This window comes from Saccostrea cucullata, unplaced genomic scaffold (genome assembly GCF_032062105.1).
Source record: "Saccostrea cucullata isolate Sc308-1 unplaced genomic scaffold, CSIRO_AGI_Scuc_v1 ctg2316, whole genome shotgun sequence".
Lineage (NCBI taxonomy): Eukaryota > Metazoa > Mollusca > Bivalvia > Ostreida > Ostreidae > Saccostrea > Saccostrea cuccullata.
The window spans coordinates 58,042-73,205 of record NW_026939927.1 but is presented as its reverse complement, the minus strand read 5'-3'; the positions used below and the strand labels follow the sequence as shown (position 1 = coordinate 73,205).

The window sequence follows — 15,164 nt, the reverse complement described above, 5'->3', positions numbered from 1 at the left end:
CAGAGATTACAGAGCTCACCTCAAGGAATGCTGTCTTCAAGTAAGGCAAAGTCACACAAATAACCAGCAAAACGTTTACATCCAAAAATGAAAATATATAAGGAATTTCGATCTGGTACTTTGAAATAGACCTAGATAGAAAATTTAAACTAATTCTTCTTCATGAAAATGTAATTAAAATTCAGCATCTGAAGCAAATTTGAGAGTTTTCATCTCTTGATGTAAGATTTGTGCAAGTTTGTTTATACAATGTTATGTAAGCCTTATATAGTTTTTGGTAATAGACCTGCACCCATAACTTTTACCTGGTCTATTATCTGAAAAATGTATGTCGAATTCAGCATCCGAAGCAAGTCCATTAGTTTGCATCCTAAGATGTATCGTCCATGCAAGTTTGATCATAGACATAGAGCAGTGGTGGAACACGTTCATATTCCGCGCAGGCAAAGGAAAAGAGATCAGCGTGGATGACTTTGTTTTGATCCTGTTGGCTGATTATAAGAAAGACAAGACAGGCTTTAAAGATAGCACGCAAAAGTGTTTCGAAAAGGTTTTCGACGTCATAGACATGGATAAGGGCCGCACGATTGATCTCGACGAATTTGTGTTTGCTATCAGAGCGTTTGGTCACGAGAACGGGGCTGTCCTGAAATCCGTGTTCGATTCGTTGGGGCAAAAGAAAGGTCATATGAAAAAGCTAGTGGATTCCTGGATCCAATTCGTGTGTGATGAAGATAAATCTAAAAAGGATGTGTTATTGGACGCTTTTTAAAAAAGGAATGTAAATAATTCCTATGCAATAAACCATTCATGATTGCACAGTTAATGAATAATCACCTTTATCACTCGAAGGAAATAAAAAAAATATATATCGTATTTTCTTACTTTGATCTTTTTTTCAATTACATTATTTTGTTATCTCTTGACTTGATACAAGCGATTTCTTAAAACATTGAAATATAACTGAAAATGAACATAGTATACAATATATTAAACTATTTTGCAACCTGAATATTTTTCTTATCATCTCAATCAGATTTCTACCATCAAACATTTGAATGAGATTCAGTTTGTACGAAAAAATTGGTTTTACTCTCAACCTTGAAACAAGAAGGACCATGGTGTTTCTGTTATAACATGTTTAACCTGTTTTAACATAATTGGTAATGGGAAACATTAGGACTTTACTTTTTTTTACATTGCCTGAAATATATATGAATAATGAACCGTCTTCAAGCTTCATGAAATATACAGATATAAAGAAAAGTATTCAAGCTCAACAGTCCATTCAATATATACATTTATTGCATGATAGTGAGGGAAATATGAAGACTTATTCAGCCAAGAAAAGTCATATTCCCCGAGGGCTTCGCCCGAGGGGAATATGATATTTCTTGGCTGAATAAATTTTAATGTTTCCCGAACATTCATGCAATGAATTGTTTATTATTCCGAAACAAGCAAAACCTTTAAATTAAACATCAACTTTCAAATTCGGCACCGCTCTCTAATTCACACCATCGTTAACGTAAAGTTACTATAAAACCCTTTGGTCAACACATTGTCGTCAGTTTTGTGACGTAAACCAAGCTATTGTGACATCTACTACTCTTGGGAGTTTTCGTTCAATGAACGAGAACTATATTGCCGGAAAATTCACTAAGTGTTCCGAAGAGATGGAATATGATGAAAAGCGTGCCGACGACGGGAAATATGAAGTTTTACGATCACGTGATAACCTAGAACCAATCAGAAAACGCGTTGTGTAGAATATTTATAATGAGGTATAATACTATCATTTAGGAGCTGAGCAAACATGGACCTCTTAAACATCAGGGGTGGGATCGGATGAGTTGCCATGCAGAAGTGAGCACCCGGTACCAATGGGATATAGGAGTATATATTTATCAGGACTGATTTATATTCCTAATAAAACAATTTAGGTTATATAGTAACTTAGTTTACTATAGTTAACTTTAGTATATCAAATTTTCAAAGATTTCACTTTAGTAAATCATACTAGAAATATGACGTTAATTAATTGGTACATTTTTCAGTATTATACAAAAAGCCTCAGAGTGACTCATTTCTGTGCATATTCTTTTTTTTAAATAGAAAATATTGTCTGCCACCGTCACCCACTCCAGTTTGTGGATATAGTTTTGGGCGATGCATGCAGAGTATGATTTCTAAAAGAAAAAAAAAATAATTCAAAGAATTTGCCCCCGCTTAGGGAAGATGAAGAACACGCGCAAATCGATTCTGACAATTCTGTTTCATGTTTGGGCAAAATACTTGAAAAAGACGTTAATGGTAATATAACAACCTCTATGATAAACATGATGACTTTTAATTTTCTATCGTCAACTTCCCTTACTTATGCAGCAATACACTTTCAGTTCTGCATAGTATATATTTCTAATTTGATTCGATACACAAAAGCATGCTCTACGTTTAAACGATTTCTAAATCGATGTAAATTATAGACAGACAAGTTGATGAAATACGAATATAACAGAATCTCTAGTCGATACGATTACGTTGTCAGGAAATACAAAGTAACATTGAGTCAAATGCTTACTGATGTTTTTCATACAAATTGTTAGTACATTATAAATACACTGAATTGACGACAAATTTTCGATCATGACAGAAAGAACACAGCGGGTGTTACTGGTCCGCAGATGATGCTTTCAGCTCCATGGCACCTGATGCCTTTTTGATCTTGAATACAGTTCGTTTAACCAATATGTTTCATTTTTAAAAAATCCTTAACTGATAAAGTATTTAGAGGATACCAGAGAAAGATAACAAATTAAAAGCAGTTTATGAAAAACGAATTTCTCTATAAGATTTCTAATCATGAAAATCGTGTTACCGCATTAATTTTAACTCTAAAAGCATGTGCATATTTATTTTGCAAAGTGCACAAATTTCATATAGCCCTCGTATGTGACTTTACTTTTTGATTGTCTAAGAAACTTCAAAATTAATTTTAGTGTAAAAACATGTATTTTCTAAAAAAAACATGTGTTTTGTGTACGGAGTATCTTTTCTTTCTAGCGTTCGAATAATGAAATGTAGTTGACCGTATCCTCAAATTTTGTAATGTATTCATCAAACTTTATATTTCCTCTCCACGAGGAAGGGGTTTTACATGATTCAGAGAACGTCCCTTTCTTCATTGATATATATTGACGGCTCTTTGTCAGTAAAAATTTTCCAATAGGACGTAGTCAATCAAACTAAGTTATCAATAATGGAGATCGACTTGTTCTGTGTAATTTTGTTTCGACATTAAGTTTTGCAAACTCAAATTTGTTTAAGTAGTTTTTCCAATATTCTTGAAACGCTCAAATCCTTTTTTTACCATTAAAATCATGTCATTTGTTTTATATAACTAGGCTTCAAAAATATGAAATTATGCTTATTGTTATATTTCGCTAGCGTTATATTTCGACTTAACAATTTTATTTTTATATTTAAGATTTTTCAGATTCGAATCATTATAAATGCACTTAATATGGAAATGTGTTTTTTATCATGATTGAAATCATATTTTGTACCTTTTTTCAAATGTTCGCGAAATACAATACAATACAGCTTGCAACAAACGTCTTAAGTTGCAATTGTGTCATATACACACAGATTTAACCGCAAATTATTAGTAAAGACTTGCTGAAGAAGTATCAATTCCAGAGAGTGTTGTGGATTTTCAGATATTAGGTATAATCAAGTTTGAACTTAAACTTAGTAAATGGGATGTAAGAGAGTTAAATCCTTGTCATCTCTGAAAACAAAGTAAGGATGAATACATGTACATCTTCAGGGTTTATGTAAGGTCAATCACTGAGAAATCACACTATAACAGTCAGCGAGATATGTATTTAGGGAGATTGAATATATATGTATGTATTTAGAAAACAGCTTATTGACTTGTATCCAGCTGTAAATTGTACAAGTTTTCCCTTTAAAAAAGAATCTAAAGGCAACTAAACTAGCTAGAAAAAATTCAATAGGACCTTGCAAAATGCATTTAATGCAGAGTTGGAAAGGGGCTAATAGCTTATGGCTCTCAGAGGAGGCACAATTTTTTTTAAAATGTATATGTTTATAAACAAATCGTGAGCTTTTACGGTTCTGAAAAATCGTATATAGCACAAATGGTTTGCAAATATATCCAGTAAAATGAGCAAAGCAGTGGTCATAAGAAATTTTAGTGCATGGATCTCAAAAATAATTCGTTTAAGATATGTTGCCATATTAACTAAAATTGAAGAGTGTTAAAGAATTCTGACATCGTAGAAAATTTTTGAATAAAATCAAATATTTATTAAAATGACACATGCATATGAAATTTTTTATGTAACCCGTGTTTCTGTCTTACTTTAAAAGTGTGATATATATTGTAAAATGAATAGTCCAGTTGAAATTGTGGACAAATTATCTAGTTTGAAAAAATAATATCATGTATATTAAAGTCAATGTCTAAAGCATCGTCTTGTATCCTCTTTGTTGAAAAAAAAACTTTGAAAAGTTCCCTTTAAATTTTGGGAATTTCATTTATGCAATACGCAAGTTTCCTTTTTTTCTGCACGCATTGATAACCAATCAAGGAACCGATCTAGCACAAACACAAGCACAAACTTCTGAAAATTAATGAGTTGGTTATGAACAGAATAATTATTTCTCACTCCCTATGATCTGAATATGCAATTGTCTACAGTGACAGCGTCTTTAGTTATTACCATAACTGTTTGTCTGTATTTTTTATTTTACCCGTGGATTAAATAAAAAATATTTTGTTGTGAAAACTTCTATATCTTATGTAAATTAAAGATCTAGTGAATTTTTTTCTGCACTCATTTATGTAGCTCAGACCGTCTTTACTTAGTTTAATCAAACTAAACTACCTTCCAGTGCATCATGACGTCAACAAACGTGCATTGTGTTTACCATTTTTCCATTTTCGAATGTCCGGGAAACTGCTAAAAATTGATAGAATGCCTTATTTTTTTCCAAAAGACGTTACAGTAAATATTGGATTAAAGTAAAATCGTTATTAACCCACTTTAATAAGTTCATTTTGAAATAATAATCGTAATTCTGCAATGAAGTTAGAGTACTTTTAATCGTGTACCAGAGGACCGTATCTCTTTCATATTCGAACATTTCTGTCTATTATTTTTCAGAAATATGAAGATGCACTTAAAAATGAAAAAATAAACATTTGTTTAAAATTTCATCTTGATGCGACCATAATATTTTGAGAAAAAAGCTATATTTACGACAACATTCGTATGGAAATAAATGTTAACTTCTGAGAGAGAGTTTTAAGACTATTCTTATATACAGCTATTAGACAGGGGGAAGAATGATTATGATAAATTATTCAGTTCTAAAAATTTAATTTCTCTTTAATAAGCATTGCTTTATATTCATACCATCAAACTGTTTCAATAATTTGAACCTGTATCACTTTATATATACTTGTCATTTTTTACTGATTGTTCATTTTCAATCAAATGCTTTTATCATATTGTATCAGATAGTAAAGAAGCGTTCCCTTCGTGATCGGGAGGCTCGGTTCGATTCTCGTTTGCGGCACCTTGTCAAAACTAAGACGTAATCATAGGTAGTGACTGTTCCTTTGCTAAACGCTCGGCACTAGAAGTGAAAATCACGGGTTTTTCTGATATGAGCTTAAAAACGTAGGTCCCGTGTCACGGTAAGCGTTAGCACGATAAAGAACCCTCACTGCTCAATGACCCTGAACAGCTGAAGATTGAGTAAAAGTCTAATTCTTAATCCCTTCACAGGCATACGGTGACGTCTCAATATGAGAGAAAAATTCTCGAGAGGGATGTTAAACAACACTAAACCAATAAATCAACTGAACATTTTTAGGCAATGCTCGTACATGTATCTGACCTTCAAAAAAAGTTATATTTAGCCTACTTTAGGCACAAACTTTTATCATCACTTGAAACTAAGACGCTTAAACGTAATCATTTCAAAACATATAAAGTTACAATGCTTTCAGACGTCGGGATAAATGCACGAGACCTTATTATAGCAGGGACCTAATAACGATTTGTTTTTTTTTTTATGTCACCTTTCTTTGGTTTCATAAAAGGTAGTTGCCGGACAAAAAGTGTTAATATTTTCCAAATCTTACGGCGAGGAATTCTCAAGCAAAGCAGCGTTTATCATGGACCAATTCTTTTTCAGTCAAACAACCTCTATTCCTATGCAATTTTTATAACAAAGAGGTCGTTAAATTAGAAATAGTAATATTTATACAAGCATTATTTATTCATGTATCGATTTTAAGAAAAGCAATAATGTTACAAAAAAAATTATGAATGAAATTCGTATCGGAGAAATATAAAGATGAATGTTTTTTTTTATATAGGAATATTTAAAAGGTTAATGTTTTGATGGACATTGAATTCTTAATAGGACGTCCCGATAATGATGAATGAAATAATGATTGCTTTTTCAAGGTCAGATACCAAACATGCAATCGAATCTCCAAAAATATAGAAATGCACTTGTAATTATTTTTAAGTTTTTCTTGTCAAACACTAATATTATAGTGGAATATCTATAATTGTCAATGAAGTTAAGATTATTATTGATATGAAAACTTGGATATTGAGATTATACCCGCTGAGAGAGGATTGGGAAATGCAGTTTGTCCGTTTAAATACTCCGGGACTATGATGGTCACAATACAGAAAATTTCCAGACATCAATTTCTACAGGAAGGTAAGAGGAATACTTTATGCTAGAGATGTCACCAATACTTAAATAACTAATAATTAACTATGTTTAATTAAAAGTCATTTATCCTTCGACTTAAACATTTTTGTCTTACCAATATGAAAATAATTATTGTCAAGTTATATTCAAGATAATAAGTATTTAATCTTCAATCTTACCGGTATTTAGTCCCTTTTTCAAAGGGCACAAGGGGGAAATATGATAAAGGAACGAAATAAAAACGCAAAACATATTTTCATAACCACAAACTTATCAGAATCTTCCTTAACTATCACAAAAAATCATCGTTGTATTTCAAGACTTGAAAATTCAGTAGACTTAGGGTAATAATAATATATTGATTTACAAATGATAGCAATATAAATACCATAAAACGTTAGAAATAAGACGGATTTTATAATAAACCGGTTCCGTGCATTGAAATTTATTCGAAAATAAGCCTGTGTTGAAAACAAGCCAGTCTTGACAATGCCATTTAGGAAGGAAGTTAAACTAAAATGTGTTACTATTTAAAACCTTATCCCTTAGCTTATATTCTCTATTCTAGCATTTTTGTTGGAGTAGGAGTACATCAAGCAGTCGTTATTGCTTATTGCTAAAAGCTCAATTTAAATAGGGAATTAAAGACACTGGTGCATTTAACTCTTGCAGAAGTTTACCCGGATATATTATTTTTAGAAACTGTGAAACAAGTTATTCTCAAAATATCAATTACAATTTATTGTATTGATAATAAGCTGTAATAATGCTCTCATCACTTACCAGATTTTTGTACTGATAATATGCGGTGATTTGAAAAAAAGACGGTTTTGAAAATAAGCCCCCAACTTTCTAACCAAAACCTAAAATAAGCCGCGGTTTTCTGGTATACGTTTGCAGACAGCCTAGTTTTAAAAATATATTAACATTTTTTTCTTTACAATGACCAGTACATCCTCATTGAAATGAGCAAACAAACCGAATCGCTTTTTAGTCTGAAATGTTCACTTGTTGTTATTTCTATACAGTAGTGGTTGCAACGTTATTGTCGACTAACTTCTCCTCTAGTATCCTCTAGTATCGTTCCTATATTTCGCTTGATCTTTTGTGTAAAATGATAGTTCGTGTAAGTAACCTGTTGTAAATAACCTTACAGCAACTCTATAAATGTTTGTCAGCAAAATGAACGCAAAAAGTATACACACCTTTTTACACTAATGAAGCTTTTAAAAAAAGAAAGTGTATAAAATGTTATGCCATTTATGAATCGAAAGATAAAAAAAATCACGGTATAAAGCTTAATTATTAGATAGCATATGATAGAATAAACGTATATATAGTTCTAACGAAGACATGGTTTCTTTACATACTTGTGAAAAGGGTAATGATATGGAATATAATGTAACAACAGTAAACGATTTTGTTACTCTTGACTACAAACGCATGTGCAAATAACCATTAAGATAATCATGCAATCATTGTGTATGCTGAGAATTTAAAATATAATGTTAACTAAAATATATCTATAAGTTGTGTATTATTTTGAATACAATTAAGGACAGATATACAATGTTTTTCTTTTGGAAGAGACTTAATAAATGTCGCAAGTTTAGAATTACAATCATTTATCCTACGAACTGGAAAAGGAAACAGACTTGAAAATATTAGTAATATTTAAAACAAAAAAAGACAATCACACTAAGTAAAGGTTAACAGGTGAAAACAAGTTTCAGAATATGCTATCTTGTTGCTAAAAGTGCGATATAAATTTCAGCAAACTTTGCAATTTGTTATTTTATTTTGTTTACAATAAACATCTACCACTTGAAACTTTTTAACATATTTACATGTGCATCATTTTAGACAGGAGTATTCAATAAAATGAAAAAAAAATTACTTATTCTAATATTAATTCTTCTTAAATATACAAATATGAAATATTTTTATTAAGAAAATATAGCAAATGAAGGAAAAAAATCATGTTATCTAATCACTTAACAAGTTTTTGAACGCAACGTATGCAAGAACACTGAAGATAATTCTTATCAAATTAAACTGTAAATTTTCAACAATTATTCAGCTGCATGTTAGTGATTTTAGTTTTTAGTGTGTTTATTATATGCAGTATGATAAAATTAAGTGGTGGAGATGTGCACACATGCATATATATACTGGGACCTTTCAAGATTAGATATATACATACCCTGATAATACACGGATATTATTAAAATTCCGGTTTAGAAAAAAATGCTGTTTTTTTCTATCAAATTAGTTTATTTATGTATCAAAGTTACAAATCATGTTGATCATTGCTTATTATTTCTTTCTACAGGCTTCGTGATGACTCCTAGTATAACAATCTTCCTCTCTTTATGTCTGGTCTTGTCCACGGTATCTATGGAGATTGTACAAAGAGGAACAACCATGCCCCTGCTGCAGAAAAGGTAAATAAACAAGACACAAATACTGTCACGGTCTTCCCAACAGCAACAAAAACAAAGGGAAAAACAATATTAAAACAACCGAAATTAACAAGACGATTCTGTCATGATAATCATCTGGGCAACAAAAGCAAAGAGAGAAACAGACAAAAAAAAAACATGACACAAGCGCTGTCAATCGTCTTCCCGGTAACAAAAAACAAATGAAACAAAACAAATAGTTCTATGGTTTTCTGAAAAAAAAATCAATAAGCATTCTCGACATAAATTAACAAGTTTTGTATTTTTTAAAGCAATATGAGCTGCATCTTTCATGTCGAAGTTTTAAATAACTATTTCAATGACAGAAAAAAAGAATATTTATGAAATGTTGTTAATCATATTTGCAATGTAATAACTATTGATTAGCTTTGATTGAATCAAAATTACGTTAATGTCGTCCTGTATAATAATGATTTCCCAGATAGCAGAGTGTTATTGGACCTTTGTTGGGCCAACAATGCTCCTTATGTTGGGCCACCGTATGCATTCAACATTGAGCCATCGGTAATTTGCTCATCGGCCCTTAATTAAACCAACTTGTTGGCTTATTGTTGGGCCAATGTAACATTTAAAATTGGGCCACTGTTGGGCCAATGTATTTTTTTCAATGTTGGGCAAACGTCAGTTTTGTACAGTTGGGCCATTGTAAGCAATTAATGTTGGGACAACGGTAAATTGCTCATCGGCCCTCAATCAAACCAACTTGTTGGCTTTTTGTTAGGCCAATGTAACAGTTAATATTGGGCCACTGTTGGGCCAATACACTTTTTTCAATGTTGGGCACACGTCATTTTTGTAAAGTTGGGTCATTGTAAGCAATTAATGTTGGGCCAACGGTAAATTGCTCATCGGCCCTTAATCAGATCAACTTGTTTGCTTTTGTTGTACCAACGAACGGATATTATTGAGCCATTGTTGGGCCACTTATTCTTTCAATATTAGGAAAACATTTTTTTATCGCCAACGTTGGTTTGTATATTATTGGCTCTCCATCATGACAACTCATTTGCTCTTCACTGCTGGCCATTTGTCCTCAAAATTGACAAACAAATATATACAATAAGGTTGTACTAGTTTTGTAGCACATGTACAGTTTAATGGTAAAAGTCCTTTAATACTATCTATATATGTTATATATGCTAGATTAATAGTTTAATACATGTTCTCAATATCTCATAGAATTGCCATCAACAAGTATTGCATTGTAAGTAGCTCTACATTAATTAAAAAACTGAGGGGAAAGAAATCAAAATATAAAATTAAATTATAACATACTATAATTTTATTGCTCAGTGCATGAAAAAAAAAAACATTAATAAAGAACTAAAAGTTGGTGCTCACTTCAAGCGATACATGTAGGGTTACATGACTGTATACTCCCTCTCTGCTGTAAATTTATGCACAAGTTAAGTAAAGTACAGGTATCAATGAACACGTCTAACAAATAATCAACCCCTCTTCTAAAATAATACTAAAATGTCTCTTCTTCTCTCTCATCGTGTTTGTAACCGATAAACAGACACAGAAATTGGGTAGAACTCCATCACTCCCACTGTCACATTCTTTTCTTCTCTTCTCTCTCTCCCGAGTTTCCTACCCCTTCCCTATCTCTGTCCATGGCATACCTTAGCTATTCTTTGATTGTGTTCTCAATGTCTTTTTAGAATCTCCAGTAGCACTAAAATTGTAGTATTTGGTACTTAATACATTTGTTACTTTTCTCAGTAAAGAGTAGACATACGATTAAAACAAGAACATCACTATATGTTAAAGATGTCAATTTCAAGGAAAAACCGTCTTTTTTATTTCATGGTGTGATAAAGTGATAAGCATGCGTGATGAAGGCATTTATGCATAACATTTCTACGGTTGATCATCATCATCACAACGACTTTGATTCAATGTTCCCCCATATAAAATACATGTATTGAAAATTTGTTGTTACACTGAACATTTTTTAAATGAAAGAACCCAATCTATGTTTATTACTGAATTGATTTTGTTTAAACTTCAACAAGTTCAACATTTTCAAAGTGTTTATAAGTAAATTAACACAAATTTCAATTTCAAATAAGGGGCAAATTATTTATTGTTTTAACTGTATCAAAACACGTTTGTTATTTTATACTTTCATTCATTTTTTGGTATAGAAACAAAAAAATTAATCACTGATAATTTATTTTGTTTTGATAAATTATAAGAATTTTAGATTTATTTTAGCTAGCTTGTATTTTCAAGTAGGAGTGGTTGTAGATTTATATCTGATTTATATCTGATAGAGACGATCAGATTTGTTAATATACAGATTTGTAACAATTAAATGTTTATACACATTGGCCCAATGTTGGTCCAATATATCGGACCACCATTGGGCCAAGGAGCAAAATGACAATGGGCCAACGTCATTTGCCAACATCGGCTCAATGTTCTTGTTGAGGTTTTCCCAACATGTTGCAATCATTGGGCCAACGTTGGCGCAGAGTTGGGCCAATATCTGTAGAAATAACACTCTACAATGGGCCAACGTTGGCCCAAAATATCGGGCTAACATTGGGTTGATGAGCAAACTTAAATTGGGCCAATGTCATTTGCCAACATTGGTCCGATGTAACCAATTACATTGGTCCAACGTTGGCCCAATGTTAGCATGCGAACTGTACAGTGTTGACCCAACAGCACCTGGCCTCTGCACTTCCCCGTGTCTGATTTACACAGATTTGTACATGAAATCGATTAAAAACAAAACGTTAATTCAGCTGTGCCGAGGCAAACATATTATAAATACTCACAAAGTGGATATAGATATGCAAGGTATCAGTCTCATTACGCTCGCTTGTGTCATATTAAAAATGGCGCGGATATTACAAGTAGCCCGGTTGTTGTCTACCCATGATGCATGGATTTATGGTATATTGGGCCAACGTAGGGCCGATGCCAATCCCCAAACAAACATTTTCTCTCATGATAATAGTTTTATGATATAATGCCAACAGTTTGCCCAACATTAGCGCACCATTATACATACTCAGTAACTAACTATCAATAATCCATGTTGGGCCATTGTTGGCCCAATCAAGGTAACCCAACATAGATAATAGAACTATAATGTAAGATTGGGCCAACGATGTTCTGCTATTTGGGAATAATTGCAAATATTAAAATATGCACAAACACAAATCAAAAAATAGAATAAAACACTCTTTGGTGCTGTGATCACTTAATTAAGTGCAAAGTTAAAATGTTGAAAATATATATAAACAAAAGCAGGCATCCAATGATAAGCATAGACAAAGAAAGTCCTCTTAATTATTTCAGAATTTGCCAATGTTGTCCCAACGTAAAGCTCAGCAGATAATTATAAAATTAACACCATCAATAAGCTGGCAGTATAATAATTGGACCAACGTTGGCCCAATATAAATATCCCATCTTTAAAACACCTAAACAAAATAACACTTGTGTGTATTACAAACATTGTGCCAACGTTGGGCCAACATAATACTACCAACTTGATAAAACATTTTCTTTAAGGGTGTATTAGAAACATCCGGCCGACGTTGGTCCAACATACTATTTCAACTTGATAATGATAAGGCACTTTCTTTAAGGTGTATTACAAACAATGGGCCAACAATGGTCCAACATAATACTACCAACTTAATAAAACATTTTTTAAGGGTGTATTAGAAACATCGGGCCAACGTTGGGGAAACATTCTACTTCCAACTTGATAAGGCAATTTCTTTAAGGATGTATTACAAACATTGTGCCAACGTACTACTACAAACCGCAGGTACTTGTGGATTACAAACATCGGAACATACCCCCCTTGTAAATTACAACCCCGGGGCTTATTGGTCATTTTTTTTCAAAAATTATATTTATTACACTTATTCATCATGTGCACAATATGAAAAAATCGTCAATCATACTTTAACCCCAAAACAATCGCTCCACAAAAAAAATACCTCACTATTTAATGCTTTTTTTTTTATTATAATTGAGAAAAAGGTTTAAATGCCACTTTATAATAATAACACATTTTGAAAGCAAATTTTTCAAAAACAAAGCAACGGAAGTGCATAGAGAATATATGATAAAACCCATAGAGAGATTATTACGTCTCTCTTTAGACAAAACTCTCTCGGACGTTATCCTAATAAGTAAAACATTCTCTATGCACTTCCGTAAAATTGCGATTATATTTTTTTTGCATTCGCATATACAAGGGAAAAATTCAACAAAATGTTTACAAACTTTACTGGAAAACTGTTTAAGGAGATAATCAGATATTGTTTATCAGATTCTTTTTTTTTATAAGATGAAAGAGTTAATCCGATAGCATGCACTAAGACAGAAATATATGCAGAGACGATGTGAATCAAATGACTTTTTAGGTTGAAATAAAATAAATACATGTTTTTAAACCCAAAGACCAGTGTGGGTACAACGTAAACAAACCGGAGTGGCATACCTTTCTCCCTTATAATGTATTTTTGAGTGGGTATTTTTTGTAGAGCGATTGTTTTGGGATTTTGACATTTTTTTCATTATTGTACACATGATGAATAAGTGTAATAAATATAATTTTTGAAAAAAAATCCAATAAGCCAAAAACCAGTATATAGGGGGGGGGGGGGTCCAATTTGAATTTCCACAAGTACCTGTTTTTCCAAAGCTACAGACTTGATAAGACACATTCTTTCAGGGTCTATTACAAACATTTGCAAGTTGAAAGTAATTCCAACATGGGGCCAACATACTACTACCAACTTGTAAATATACTTTCTTTAAGGGTCTATTACAAACAATGGTCCAACGCTGGGCCAACACCAGGATCCTTCCTTCCTTGGAAACTAAAGTGAATGGAAGTTGCTTACGTTGGACCAACGTTGGGCCAACATAGGAATTCCGTCATGGTCGACAAAGTTGAATTGGAAACATTGGTCCAACGTTGTTCCTCCAACACCAATCATACTACCTTTAACAAATGTTGGCCAAACATAGTCATGCTATCTGGGTTCTAATATTATTCTGTGCATGTATATTGGATTGTATAAAAAAATTTCTTCTGAAACAATTTAATGCTTTTTTTTTAGTTTAATTAATCAGAAAGGTTTATAATAATAACACATTTTGAAAGCAAAATAAAATTTTCAAAAACAAAGCTCATACATGTATTGATTGAAGTGAAACTATTATATATTTATCTATAAAATCATAAATGCTGAAGAACGTTTTACATCGATTTTTTTGCTCTCTTTAGATTCATTAGAAGTATTCCAGGTGTAGTTACTTACAACAAAGTTCGTGTTGAGAGTCAAATGCCCATTGCGCATGGACTCAATTTAACACTATAGTACGTAGTTTTCACTTAAAATTGCAAGATCCTATATTTTTTTTTTACATTCGCATATACGAGTATAAAAAAATGAAAAAAAATGTAATTAAAAGCTTTAAAAACAGCAAAATAAAGCATTTGACCATGAAAACAAATTGATAATGTTTATCAGATTTCTTCTTTTCATTCACTAAGTCTGATAAAATTTATTTGTGTTTGTTTCAGCGGGAGATGAAAGAAGTACACCTTACTAGAGCGTTGAGAGGATTTCTATGCTTAATCAATGGATTTATTTTTAGCAAACTATAATGATCGTATACAATTTAATATTATTTTTTAATTTTCAGAAACGGTTTGTCACGTGCAGCTTGAAAGGACAATTTCCTTATCAATTTTTGATACGTACTTTGGGATTCCAAATTAAATTGATATGTGTGATATACATACCATATAAGAATTGTAAATGAAATTAAAATTATTAGATTAAAAAAAAAACGATTTTTCTCATTTCTTGAGTATTTGTGTTCAAAAATATTGCATCAATTTTTTTTCAAAATCAGAAGTCTCCGTCAAGA

The 15,164-nt window shown here is 31.9% G+C and overlaps 1 protein-coding gene across 1 annotated transcript; it reads left to right on the top strand.

The window, feature by feature from the left end:
* Positions 1-249: 249 nt before the first annotated feature.
* LOC134254304 (sarcoplasmic calcium-binding protein-like) lies at positions 250-1,075 on the top strand. Its single transcript, XM_062736830.1, has 2 exons — positions 250-256; positions 405-1,075. The coding sequence occupies exons 1-2, from the start codon at positions 250-252 to the stop codon at positions 770-772; spliced, it is 375 nt and encodes a 124-aa protein (XP_062592814.1). The 3' UTR covers positions 773-1,075.
* The last annotated feature ends 14,089 nt before the right edge of the window (positions 1,076-15,164 follow it).